This window comes from Geotrypetes seraphini, chromosome 6 (genome assembly GCF_902459505.1).
Source record: "Geotrypetes seraphini chromosome 6, aGeoSer1.1, whole genome shotgun sequence".
NCBI lineage: Eukaryota > Metazoa > Chordata > Amphibia > Gymnophiona > Dermophiidae > Geotrypetes > Geotrypetes seraphini.
In genome coordinates, this window is record NC_047089.1 from 63,244,881 (window position 1) to 63,258,777 (window position 13,897).

Sequence of the window (13,897 nt, forward strand, 5' to 3'; positions counted from 1 at the left end):
GTGTAAATAAATCAATCAGAAAATATTTCTTTAATTAAACTCTGAAATTCATTTCCAGAGATTGTGGTAAAAAAGCAGTTAGCTTTACAGGACTTAAAAAGGGATAATACAGGTCTGATCTAAAGGGGAGAGCATTAGAAGTGTACAAGCCCTCCCCCCCAAATTTTATTTTTGTTTCGTTTACAGCTTCTGCCTGAAGCTGCTGCCACCACTGCAGCCTGCATTCACACTGCTTCTGCCTGTTGCTGAAGCCTGCATGCTCTGCTTCTGCCTACAGCTGCCGCTGTCACAGCAACATTCACACCTGGCAAAGCACTGGGCCTGTTACAGGAGTAGGAAACAAGAAAAATCAGCCATCTACTAGCCACTGGCCTAGGCAAAATAACCAGGCAGCTGATATTAATTTATATAAGTCCTTCATCTTCCTCCTCTTTCCCACAACACAGACATCAATTTCATGTCTATGATCATCATTCTAACCTGACAGACTTGTCTCATCTAATGATTCCTAATTGCAGAACATCCCAGAATTAAATTAGGAATTAATGCCAACGCCACAAATTGCAAGAATGATGGTCACAGACATGAAACGGATTGTCTCTGTTGTGGAAAAGGAGGAGGAGGATGACGGAATCAGAGATATTCAAGAAGCTTCTAGAATTCTCAGTAATGAATGTCACTTATGCTATTCAGCATTTTAAACTGCAATATGTTTATTAAATGTGTTGATTGGGAAACCTCAAGTTCTGGTAAATGCCTCCATCATAACTGAATCCAGCCAGAAGGGTACAGGGAAGTAAAAGCAACTTGTCCCATGTCACACTCTTGAATACATGACCTAGAATAATGCTTTTTGTTTGAAGTTTTAGAAGTCAGCAAGACCTTCCTTCATAAACATAAAAGATACGCAAGCCAAATAAGACAGGAAAGTAGGTGTGATAATGGAGTCCCTAAATTTATGTTTTTAGCAGGATGGGGAGAAAGACAGTCAGATATATGGGGTAATATGGGAAGATGGTCTCACAAGCAACTAGAAATAAACAGGCCTTTATTTTTTTTTTAGTTTGCGTGATTTTTTTCCAAAAAATGGATGGTATATTGAACGGAAATTTCATTTTTAAAAAGTGACCAGATTCTTTGGTTGATAAATCATTGGTCATGTGCATCCACTGCCAAAAGGAATTTAAGTATCATTGCAGCGTTTCAATGTTAACGTACCACTTGCGGGTCAAGCATCTTTTGGTTCGGGAAGAAGACAAAACCCGAGAAGGACAACAGAAATCACCTCAGATCAATGAAATGTGCAGTGGAAAAATGAACAAAAAAACAACCATTTGCTCAGAATACTCTAACTGAAGCAAAGAACAGGAGGTCAATGTGTCAGAAGCATTGTGATGACATTATGAACACGATTGTTAAATGCATAGCAAGAGACTGTCGACCAGTACAGATAGTCAATGATTTGGGTCTGTGTGACATACACTGGTTAATGATTGCATATGCAACCTGTATAAAAGTGAGAGGATAAAAAAGGTCTAAGCCCAAAGTGTTGCTTTAATGGGAGACTATTGGCCTTCTTGTGCAAATACTAGCTACCTTGGCATGATGGTCCATCTTATTGATAAGAACTTGAAACTGCATTCTGTATCTTTGGAAGTTTACAATTTCACTAATAGACATGCATCGGAGAATGTTATGGAACATTTCAAAATTGTTGCTGAAGAATGGAACTGTTATGCTAAAGTCTGCGGCATTGGAAATGACACTGCCAGGAATATTGTTAGAGACCGCATCCTCACTGCCATTCAAGCATTTTCCATGTGCAGCCCATATTTTGCAGCTTCAAAATCCAAAATTTTGCCAACAACAAATATAGATTGGGAGAAGCTGACCAAAACAGCCAGCATGCTGAAGCCTTGCAAACTGTCAACAGAGCTTGGGGGTGAGCACTATGTTTCATGATCAATCATAATGCCAACACTACTATTTACAGAGAGAACTGGCAATTAAAGATGAAGATTCATCATATATATCTAGATTTAAGGATAAATTCCTCTCAAATATGATGGGATGGTTGAAAAACTATGACTGATTGGCTACAAATCACTTCTGCACTTTATCCTTGTTTCAAAAAGCTAACCTTTGATCCTCAAGATGAACGACAGTGTTTGGGATGTCAAACTAGAACTGATTAATTCTTCATTGGCAAATTCATCTGCTTTTTCAGGAGCACCTTCACCCAGATCGTTATCAGACTCTGTCAAATCTTCAACGTTATGCTTTAAACTTACCCAATGACTCTGATGATTAATCTCCTTTTATAGATATCACATATGAGTTAATTCATTACAGGAGTGAACTGGTTAGTTCCTATTCATCATCTGCCATAGATTGGAGGGTGATAATTCAGCAGCATTATCCCAACCTTGGACTTATTGCTAGATGTTATTTGTGTATATCTGCCACTACTGAACCATGTGAACAGACTTTTCTATTGCAGGTTTTATAAATGACAAGAAGAGCGCTTCTCTTGCATCAGACAATGTTAACAGATTAGTTTCTTTAAGTAATTGGCTACGACATTTTGACATAGAAGAACTTATTTTGAAGTTTGAGTCATCTGCACTAATAGATCACATGTCTGAGCTACAAGCACTAGTATTTGCATTATAGAGATGCAGAGATCTGACTCGCTTCTAATACTGACCATTCATTCTATTTAGGTAAAACTTGAGTTCCCTTTTGGATTCTAGGATACAACATGCCCATCCTTCAAAGATACAGAATGAAGTTTCTAGTTCTTATCAATAATGAACCATCTTTAAGCAACTGGCTATAACTTTTTTTTTTTAGTTTCAAATTTTCTTTATTTAAGTAAATATATCAATACAACAGGCAACCAAACAAATAACATGTCCACAAAGCAAAGTAGTCTTTGGTACAATGCCATCAGGGTGGATTTGATTTAAATCAAATCGATTTACCATATATACTCGAATATAAACCAAGGTAACTTTTTTTCCAAGTTAGTATTTGATTTACTGCATTGGCAAAACATCTATATTCAAGGCTGACTTGAGTATAAATTAAGGGTTTATATTCAAGTATTGGTGGTCCAGTAGTGAGCCAGAACAAAAGCAATCCCTCCTTGACCTGTCCCAGCTGGCTCTGTAACCCCACCCCTTCCCTGACCTGTTGCAGGCCTTCCCTGGGTCTGCATTGAGTCCTGGTGGTCCAATGGTGAGCCAGGAGAGGAGCAATCCCTCCTATTTCCTGTCCAGGCCTCTCCTTACCATCCCTTCTCCCTCCCGCACTTCGCAAAGGCCTACCTTGCATGCCCTAGTGCAGAGCTGCTAAAGAAAATGGCTGCCATGAGTTCCCATGGGAATTGGCGTTGCTGCAGGAACTCACGGAAGCCATTTTCTTTTGCGACTTTGCATTCGGCTGAAGTGTAGAAGAATTGATCCTGCCTCAGTTCATCACTGGACCACCAGAGCATGCAAGGAAGGCCTTTGCAAGATTCAGGAGGCAGGAGGAAGGTGGGGTGGCGCGGAGCTGGCCTGGACAGGACAGGACACAGGAGGGATCGTTCCTGTCCAGGGCTCAAGACAGGCCCAGAGGAGGCCTGCAATGGGTCCAGGAGGGGGGAAGAAGGAGCACATCTGGGGAATATAAACTGAGACCCCCACTTTTGGGCCATTTTTTTGGCCCCAAAATCAGTTTATATTTGAGTATATACAGTAAATCACAATTTAAATCATGGTTTTCTCTATAAAGACTCACTCGTTAGTATAATCTTAATATTTACAACCAGATGAAGGTTAATATTTTTGAAAAATAACTATTCATATTAGTTTTGCAGTTATAGCAAAAATTACTGATTTGATTATTTATATATGTATTTCTAATAGCATAATTATGAAATTATTGCGAGGTGAACTATCTCCAGTTAAATAGGTTAATCATTCATGTGTGCATTCATATTTGGACAACTATTCTGCCTTACTTCATTAAAAGGAGAAAAATAATAATTACTTTAATAACAATTTAAATAGTTTTGTTGAACCAAAACAATAATATTATAGCATACATTATATAAGCTTGTATTTGCTTAAACATCTGTGTTAACTGATGTCGTTAAACAAAATATCTTTAAAAAGCTTAGATCAACCAGGTCCACATGTGAAAAACTTTTAAAATACTGTCTTCTGTAGCTCATTCATCTTCAACTTGTTTGGTCATAATCTGGAAAAGAAAAACTAGCTTTCCTGTTTGCCCCTTCCTCCTCACACTTTTGCTCCTTTATAGAGATATATAAACTTAGCACTTAAGACAGTGTCCCGCAAAATTTGTTGAGCCGAGGTACACTAAACATAGTGGCTATGGCTCGAGGCATCCAGAAGTGCATGGACGTCACCGTGATGACATCATGCACATGCGTGATGTCTACATGACAACATCCATGCATGCATGAAGGCCGTCCAGGCGGGCCCTGAGCCGCCAGTTGGGGGTGCCAGCAGGGAAGTGGCATAGAGAGGAGTGGTGCCGGTGCCAGTTGCTTGCCTATAGGACGCCTCTCACAGCTGGCACCGGTGCCTCTCCTCCTCCCCAGTGTCGCGACACATATGAAATCTCAGGAAGAGGTAAGGGGTTGATTCTGCATACATTGATTTGCAAATGGAACAATGGGTCTTCGGTCTTTTTCTCAGCTTTTTATGTTTCATAACATTTTTGCAGTGACGCATGTCATTTCTGCAGAAACAAATTCACAGTTTTGAGAAATGCAAAATCAAGCATCTGTGATAGGATGCTAGGTTGCATAGGGAGAGGTATGGCCAGTAGGAAAAAGGAGGCATTGATAAGACTCTGGTGAGACCTCATTTAGAATATTGCGAACAATTCTGGAGGCCGCACCTTCAAAAAGATATAAAGAGAATGGAGTCAGTCCAGAGGAAGGCTACTAAATAGGTGCGTGGTCTTCGTCATGTTAACTGGCCAAAAACACTAAAAGTATTAGATGAGGTATTATTGGTGAGTCCTGGAAGTATAAAATTGGATCCAGGCCTTACTATGAATTATCAAGTTTTATTCAGATACATAACCCATGCTGTCATCACCTGACTTCCGTGCTGTTGTGCAGGCAATGGTCTTGTTATGGCTGGACTACTGCAATGTCCAGAATGCCGCAGCCAGACTGATAACTGGAACATCAAGATATGAGCATGTTACTCCATATCTCTGACAGCTGCATTGGTTGCCAGTTGTGTTTTGAATTCAGTACAAAGCAATCATGTTATGTCATCAATTTCTATATGGTACGATGCCTGAAATTTTTAAGAACATGATGTCTCATTGCCAACCACAAAGATCTTTATGTTCTGTAGATGCGGCATTGTTGAAAACAAAGGCCAACCCTAAACATGTAGATACAAATGGCATGACTTTTACGTGTGCAGGAGTGAAGTTATGGAATGGCCTTGTTAGCCAGATTAGACAATGTGGAGAGAGGAATTCTTTTAGGAAAATGTTGAAGATCCAACTCTTTGTTGATGCATTTTTTTGAGCACCTGATTTTATGTTAGACTGAATACATATGTTTTGATGGCATTGATGCACTTTCTAGGCAACTGATTTTATGTTAGACTAAGGGCTCCTTTTACAAAGGTGCACTAGCATTTTTAGCGCTTGCACCAGATTAGCGTACGCTAGCCGAAAAATTACCGCTTGCTTAAAAGAAGGCGGAAGCGGCTAGCGTGCGCTAAAACCGCTAGCGCACCTTTGTAAAAGGAACCCTAAATGTGTCTGTTTATCTTTTTATTTTTGTGTGGATTCTTAACTTTTTATGTATGTAACCCCTTGTAAACCGTTTTGGATTAAAACGGTATAGAAATTTTAAAAATAAATAAATAAGGCGTAAGGGGACAGACTTAAAAATCTCAATCTGTATACTTTGGAGGAAAGGTGGGAGAGGGGAGATAGGATAGAGATGTTTAAATACCTACATAAAGTAAATGCGCACGAGTCGAGTCTCTTTCATTTGAAAGGAAACGCTGCAATGAGGGCATAAATTGAAGTTAAAAAAAATCTATTTCCTAAGATCACCTCTTAACAGAAAGGGTGGTAGATGCGTGGAATAGTCTCCTGGAAGAGGTGGTGGAGACAGAGACTGTGTCTGAATTCAAGAAGGCCTGGGATAGGCACATGGGATCTCTCAGATAATGGTTACTGTGGATGGGCAGACTAAATGGGCCATTTGGCCTTTATCTGCAGTCATGTTTCTATGATAATATATTCTAGATAGAAAAATTGCCTGTGACATTATGAATGGATTAATAGAATTCATTTACCAAAAAATTTAAACATTGCATGAATATATAGCCTCATGCTACATAATTAAAAACTAATTTCTTCTTATATCATGATTAATAACTTTTGGACTATAATGTATCTTAAACAGAAAACTATGCATTTTATTTTTTAAAAATCCAATTTAAATTTAAAAAAAAAAAAAAAAAAAAAATCAGATTTAAAATTTTTTTTTAATCATTGATTTTTATCCATCCTTAATGCTATATATCAAACATGCCATTTTCCCCTCCATCCCCTTTCCCTTCCTTCCCCCCACTTGCTCACATAAACCAGATGCGATTCCCCAAAATAAGGTTCCTAAATCTTATAGAACAATGATCTCAAACTCGCGGCCCGCCAGGTACTATTTTGAGGCCCTCTGTATGTTTATCATAATCACAAAAGTAAAATAAAACAGTTTCTTGATCATATGTCTCTTTTTAGCTATAAATTACAATATTATTATTAAAACTTAGCCAAAAGGAAAGATTTATAAACTACAAAGAGTTTTATCTCATGCAAAATTGTCATCTAATATAATAATACGCTAGACGCGCATGCGCACTCAGACCTGCGTGATCTGAAATCCCTGATCTGTGAGATGTATGTCCGTGGCTTTGCAGGAGTGCGCATGCGCGACTCCCCAGCCTTACTGCTTCCCAGCCGCATTGTTCCAGCCGCCAGCGTTGGACTCCCTGCTCTCCAGATCGCGGTGTACAGACCGGTAGGGCACTGGGAGCTAGGGAGAAAGCAAGGGCTCAGTTCGTCTTTGTCGTCTTCGCCCCTCCCCCCCCCCAATCCCCGTTGAGCCTCCCACCCGATTTTCTCTTCTCGCGGTCTGGCCGGCTACCTTAGTCCCTTGCCGCCGCCGCCACCCTCTTCCCTTCCCTTCCCGCGGTCGACAAACCTTTTGGCTCCAGCAGCGGCCGCAGCACTGTAAACACGCTGCTTCGCCACCTCTACTGCCTTGATTTGCTCTTCCGTGTCTCTGATGATAGCTCTCTATGTAAAGATCAATATCCAAGCGACCGAAATGCAAGGGACCTGGGGAGAGGAAGAAGCGATATGGATTGCTCTGAAAAGAGAAGATGGAACTTCTATCTACGTGGGTGTAGTCTACAGACCTCCGACTCAATCGCAGCAAATTGATAAGGATCTGATTGTGGATATCCAAAAGTTTGGAAGGAAAGAGGAGGTTCTGCTGTTGGGAGATTTCAACCTGCCGGATGCGAACTGGAATGTTCCGTCTGCAGAATCGGAAAGAAGTAGGGAGATTGTGGATGCCTTTCAAGAGGCTCAGCTCAGACAAATGGTGACGGAACCCACAAGGGAAAAAGCGATATTGGATCTGTTCCTCACAAATGGAGAGAGTATCTCTAATGTTCGAGTGGGTGCTCACCTGGGTAGTAGCGATCATCAAACGGTTTGGTTTGATATAACGGCTACAGTGGAGAGCGGCTGCACGATACTTAAAGTCCTAGATTTCAAACGTACGGACTTTAATGCAATGGGAAAGTACCTGAAGAAAGAGCTGTTAGGATGGGAGGACATAAGAGAAGTGGAAAGACAATGGTCTAAGCTGAAAGGAGCGATAAAAATGGCTACGGACCTTTATGTGAAGAAAATCAATAAAAACAAGAGAAAAAAGAAGCCGATATGGTTCTCCAACCTAGTGGCTGAGAAAATAAAGGCGAAAGAGTTGGCGTTCATGAAATATAAAAAAACCCAAGAAGAGGAGAGCAGAAAGGACTACAGGGTGAAACTGAAAGAAGCCAAGAGAGAGATACGTTTGGCGAAGGCACAGGCGGAAGAACAAATGGCTAAAAATGTAAAAAAGGGAGATAAAAATTTTTTCAGATATATTAGTGAAAGGAGGAAGATAAAAAATGGAATTGCTAGGCTAAAAGATGCTGGGAACAAATATGTGGAGAGTGATGAGGAGAAAGCAAATGTGCTAAACAAATACTTCTGTTCTGTGTTCACAGAAGAAAATCCTGGAGAAGGACCGAGATTGTCTGGCAAAGTTACACGAGAAAATAGAGTAGATTCTGCGCCGTTCACGGAGGAGGGTGTTTATGAGCAACTTGAAAAACTGAAGGTGGACAAAGCGATGGGACCAGACGGGATCCATCCCAGGATACTAAGGGAGCTCAGAGAGGTTCTGGCGAGTCCTATTAAAGACTTGTTCAACAAATCTCTGGAGACGGGAGTGATTCCTGGGGAATGGAGGAGAGCGGATGTGGTCCCTATTCATAAAAGAGGTCACAGGGATGAAGTAGGAAACTACAGGCCGGTGAGCCTCACTTCAGTTGTTGGAAAAATAATGGAAGTGTTGCTAAAAGAAAGGATAGTGTACTTCCTTGAATCTAATGGGTTACAGGATCCGAGGCAACATGGTTTTACAAAAGGTAAATCGTGCCAAACGAACCTGATTGAATTTTTTGATTGGGTGACCAGAGAGCTAGATCAAGGACATATGCTAGATGTAATTTACTTGGATTTCAGCAAAGCCTTTGATACAGTTCCTCATAGGAGGATGTTGAACAAACTTGAAGGGCTGAAGTTAGGACCCAAAGTGGTGAACTGGGTCAGAAACTGGCTGTCGGACAGACGCCAGAGGGTGGTGGTTAATGGAAGTCGCTCGAAGGAAGGAAAGGTGACTAGTGGAGTCCCTCAGGGTTCGGTGCTGGGGCCAATCCTGTTCAATATGTATGTGAGTGATATTGCTGAAGGGTTAGAAGGAAAAGTGTGCCTTTTTGCAGATGATACCAAGATTTGTAACAGAGTAGACACCGAAGAGGGAGTGGAAAACATGAAAAAGGATCTGCAAAAGTTAGAGGAATGGTCTAATGCCTGGCAACTAAAATTCAATGCAAAGAAATGCAGAGTAATGTATTTGGGGATTAATAATAGGAAGGAACCGTATATGCTGGGAGGAGAGAAGCTGATATGCACGGACGGGGAGAGGGACCTTGGGGTGATAGTGTCCGAAGATCTAAAGGCGAAAAAACAGTGTGACAAGGCAGTGGCTGCTGCCAGAAGGATGCTGGGCTGTATAAAGAGAGGCGTAGTCAGTAGAAGGAAGAAGGTGTTGATGCCCCTGTACAGGTCATTGGTGAGGCCCCACTTGGAGTATTGTGTTCAGTTTTGGAGACCGTATCTGGCGAAAGACGTAAGAAGACTTGAGGCGGTCCAGAGGAGGGCGACGAAAATGATAGGAGGCTTGCGCCAGAAGACGTATGAGGAGAGACTGGAAGCCCTGAATATGTATACCCTAGAGGAAAGGAGAGACAGGGGAGATATGATTCAGACGTTCAAATACTTGAAGGGTATTAACGTAGAACAAAATCTTTTTCAGAGAAAGGAAAATGGTAAAACCAGAGGACATAATTTGAGGTTGAGGGGTGGTAGATTCAGGGACAATGTTAGGAAATTCTACTTTACGGAGAGGGTAGTGGATGCCTGGAATGCGCTCCCGAGAGAGGTGGTGGAGAGTAAAACTGTGACTGAGTTCAAAGAAGCGTGGGATGAACACAGAAGATTTAGAATCAGAAAATATTAAATATTGAACTAGGCCAGTTACTGGGCAGACTTGCACGGTCTGTGTCTGTGTATGGCCGTTTGGTGGAGGATGGGCAGGGGAGGGCTTCAATGGCTGGGAGGGTGTAGATGGGCTGGAGTAAGTCTTAACAGAGATTTTGGCAGTTGGAACCCAAGCACAGTACCGGGTAAAGCTTTGGATTCTTGCCCAGAAATAGCTAAGAAGAAAAAAACAAAAAAAAAACAAAACAGGTTGGGCAGACTGGATGGACCATTCGGGTCTTTATCTGCCGTCATCTACTATGTTACTATGTAAGAGGTTTGTCGACCGCAGGAAGGGAAGGGGGTGGCGGCGGCGGCAAGGGACTAGGGGAGCTGGCCAGACTGCGAGAAGATAAAATCGGGTGGGCCACAAAGAGACAGGGAGGAACTGGAGCGGAAGAGAGAAAGGGGCCTGCTTTGGGGGAGGGGTGTGCTTGGAGGCAGACAGCTTTGCTTGGGGGGGAGACAGAAGGGGGGCCACGGAGAGACAGGGAGGAACTGGAGCTAGAGAAGGGGCCTGCTTTGGGGAAGGGGTGTGCTTGGAGGCAGACAGCTTTGCTTGGGGGGGGGGGGAGACAGAAGGGGGGCCACAGAGAGACAGGGAGGAACTGGAGCGGGAGAGGGAAAGGGGCCTGCTTTGGGGGAGGGGTGTGCTTGGAGGCAGACAGCTTTTCTTGGGGGGGGAGACAGAAGGGGGGCCACGGAGACACAGTCAGGAGGAACTGGAGGGGCAGAGGGAAAGGGGTCTGCTTTGGGGGAGGGGTGTGCTGGGAAGTAGATAGCTTTGCTTGGGCAGGGAGACAAAATGGGGGGGCCCACAGAGAGACAGTAAGGGAGGAATTGGAGTAGAGGGAAAGAGGTCTGCTTTGGGGGGGGAGAGGTGTGCTGGGAGGCAGGCAGCTTTGCTTGGGAGGGGAGACAGAAGGGGGACCACGGAGACACTGTCAGGGAGGAATTGGAGGGGTAGAGGGAAAGGGGGCTGCTTCGGGGGGAGGGTTGTGCTGGGAGGCAGATCGTTTTGCTTATGGGGGGAAGACAGAAGGGGGGCCACGGAGAGACAGTTAGGGAGGAACTGGAGGGGGAAGAGGGAAAGGGGGCTGCTTTCTAGCACCCGTTAATGTAACGGGCTTAAAGACTAGTTTCTTTAATAAGACATTAACTATTTTTTTCTGAGGCCCTCCAAGTACCTACAAATCCAAAATGTGGCCCTGCAAAGGGTTTGAGTTTGAGACTAGAGAATGACACGGTGACAAAATTCATCACCGTTCCCGTCCCCGCGGATAACCGTGGGAAACCATCTTCATGTCATTCTTTAAGGAGAGAGGGAAGAATCAGAGTATGAATGTCCACAACCACTGACCCTCAAGCTTTGCTTTGAAGAATGCTGGTATAGAAGGACTGAGGTTGAAATAGACACTAGAAAATGACATGGGATTATTTCCCGCGGTTATCCGCGGAGACGGGAACGGTGATGAATTTTGTCACCGTGTCATTCTCTATTTGAGACCACTGTTATAGAAGGATATCATTTGATTTCTAAGCAATGATGTCAATTTAGATATTTGACATATAAAGTCTACTTTATACAATAATTTGTCCCATGTAGGTATTCCTTCTCCACAGGGCCCCCAACAACATAAGAATCGCTGAAATATATAAAACACTAGGCGTGAGAACTTTCCAGGGAGCTCCACTGGCTGCACATGGAAGTAAAGCACATCCCCCAGACTTCACTAAAGCGTTGTGGAGAATCTTAGATCAAAGCAAAGACCATATTCCAATAGAGTTCAATTACCGGACATTCCCACCAAATGTGAAGGAAAGTGCCTTGTGCACCGCATGTCCACTAACATTCATCAGTACCACTATCATACATAGTATGTATCTATACAGGAGTAAGATACCATTAGCATAGCATTTTATAGCCATTTCCCACCAATTGGCTAGCAATAGAAATGCGTAGGAGATTTTTAAAAATCTTCTCTCACTTACGGGTAGTAAAGTTTTCCCCCCAAGAGTCCCTTTCAAATCAAAGTAAGCTTTATAGGGAGAGAAAGCTGTTGTATAAGTGCTCTATAAAAGCAGCTTATATACCCTCTCCCACTACTACTGTTCAAGGGCCATTTCAATGTTTCTTCCTGTTGTAACTCTGCCAAAGCTCTTTATTTTTATAAAGTCTAAAATCTGCCAATATTAGCAAAAACGAATGTGAGGATCCTAACCTATAATCTGATGTTAATTCCAAAAAAGCAAGCATCTTACCCTCATCCAAAAAGTCTCCCAGTTCTGCAAGGCTCTGAGCTGCCCAAATACTGTATCTAGGGTCCATCCTATCTGGGGAGAACCCCTCTGCCACCCACATTGGTGTACCATGGGGAGGAGGGGAGGAGATGGGTTTTTTTTTTTTGGGGGGGGGGAATCCCTCCTGGCAATTTTCTCTTGTAGGGGGGAATGGCATGGCAAGAGGGAGTGGGCATCCCTCAAGCCAATTTTTTCTCCTGGAGGGGATTTCCGGTGCCGCATTTGTTGGAGGTCATTGGGGAGGGCCATCATCACCGGTGGGGGGGACACGACTTTTTTATGGGACAGATATTTTGCACAATTACCAAAAGGTCTTAGACCTGCTGGTTTTTTTCAATACCTAAACACCCAGGTTTTAGGGTTTTTTTTGCATAACGCAGTGATGTTAACGCATCAGATCACTTGGCTACTCTGCATGGGGTTTTAGCTAATTCACATGGCTGGATCGGAAAATGGGCAATTGAGGAGAAAATTGGGTCAGTAAAAGCGATCGTTGCTAAAGCTGTGAAAACAGATTTAATGACGATTGCTGACTTTAGTGCATCTAGCCCTGAGTCTTTATGCATATAGAATACCTATATATATTGAGAAAGTCTAATATAGAGAGAGTTTGAAGGGAAAAGGACATGGAAGAGATAGCGGCACCACAAACAAAAGTAGTTGGATCTTACCTGAAACACAAAGTACTTGTACAAATATGCACCGCCAAATATCACACTGGCCAGCATGAACAGTAGGCCAAAACACATGCACCAGCACCAAGCTCTTCTCTGTCCAGCAGGCACCACATTACCTCGATCCTGTGCAATAAACAGAAAGGAACATTAATAAGACAAACATTGGACACTGACCACCAGGATACTGCTCTGCACATAGTTTATTACAAGAGTATCAAAAAATATTACTTCAGGCACTGACAGGAAAGTAAGGCTACAACAGCTCAGACCCTACCGTTAAATGTGAAACAACGTGTTTCCTTGATGTGCATTACACGGAGTGCACATTATAATACTAATGCGCTCCTTGTAATTCATTAGCATAGGATTCTCGGTGGCTGCCAGACAATTGGTAGCAGCCATGAAGAACCTTTTAATGCTTCAGGCAGGAAGCTTTCCGTGCCAGTAAGAGTGCTTTAAGGGATTTTACTGTCATAGAAAGCTTTTGAATATCGAAGTCCCAGTTCCCTAGTTTTTTTGTGGCGTCCTCAAGCAAAGTTCCTTTTGAACCAACCATTAACATAAATTAAATCTCGTATACAATAAATTCAACAATTAAAATACTAGGAGTTATTTTAGACCAGCACCTCACTATGAAAACCCAGATAGATGCTGTAGTGCGTAAAAGCTATTTTACTCATTGGAAACTACGAACTATTAGATCATATTTTGAATTCTCTGCTTTCAGACTATTGGTTCAATCTCTTTTACTAAGTCTTCTTGATTATTGTAATATCATATATTTGACAATTACTAATAAAGAACAGGCAAGACTTGTATTAGTACAGAACACAGCAGTCAGAGTGATTTATGGTTTGAAGAAGTAGGATCACATCACGCCTTTTTACTGTGAGTTGCACTGGCTGCCTGTGGAGGCTCGTGTGTTGTTCAAGTTAGGCTGCTTTTGTTACAAGGTTCTTTACGCCACAGCCCCTCATTACTTGGTTAAC

The 13,897-nt window shown here is 42.4% G+C and overlaps 1 protein-coding gene across 1 annotated transcript in view; it reads right to left on the minus strand.

Annotated features, from left to right (window-relative positions):
* ITM2B (integral membrane protein 2B) overlaps positions 1-13,897 on the minus strand; it is a 91,400-nt gene that overhangs the window by 30,828 nt on the left and 46,675 nt on the right. Inside the window, exon 2 of the mRNA XM_033948680.1 lies at positions 12,903-13,031. Within this exon, the coding sequence (XP_033804571.1) occupies positions 12,903-13,031 (129 nt within the window). The remainder of the gene's footprint in view (positions 1-12,902; positions 13,032-13,897) is intronic.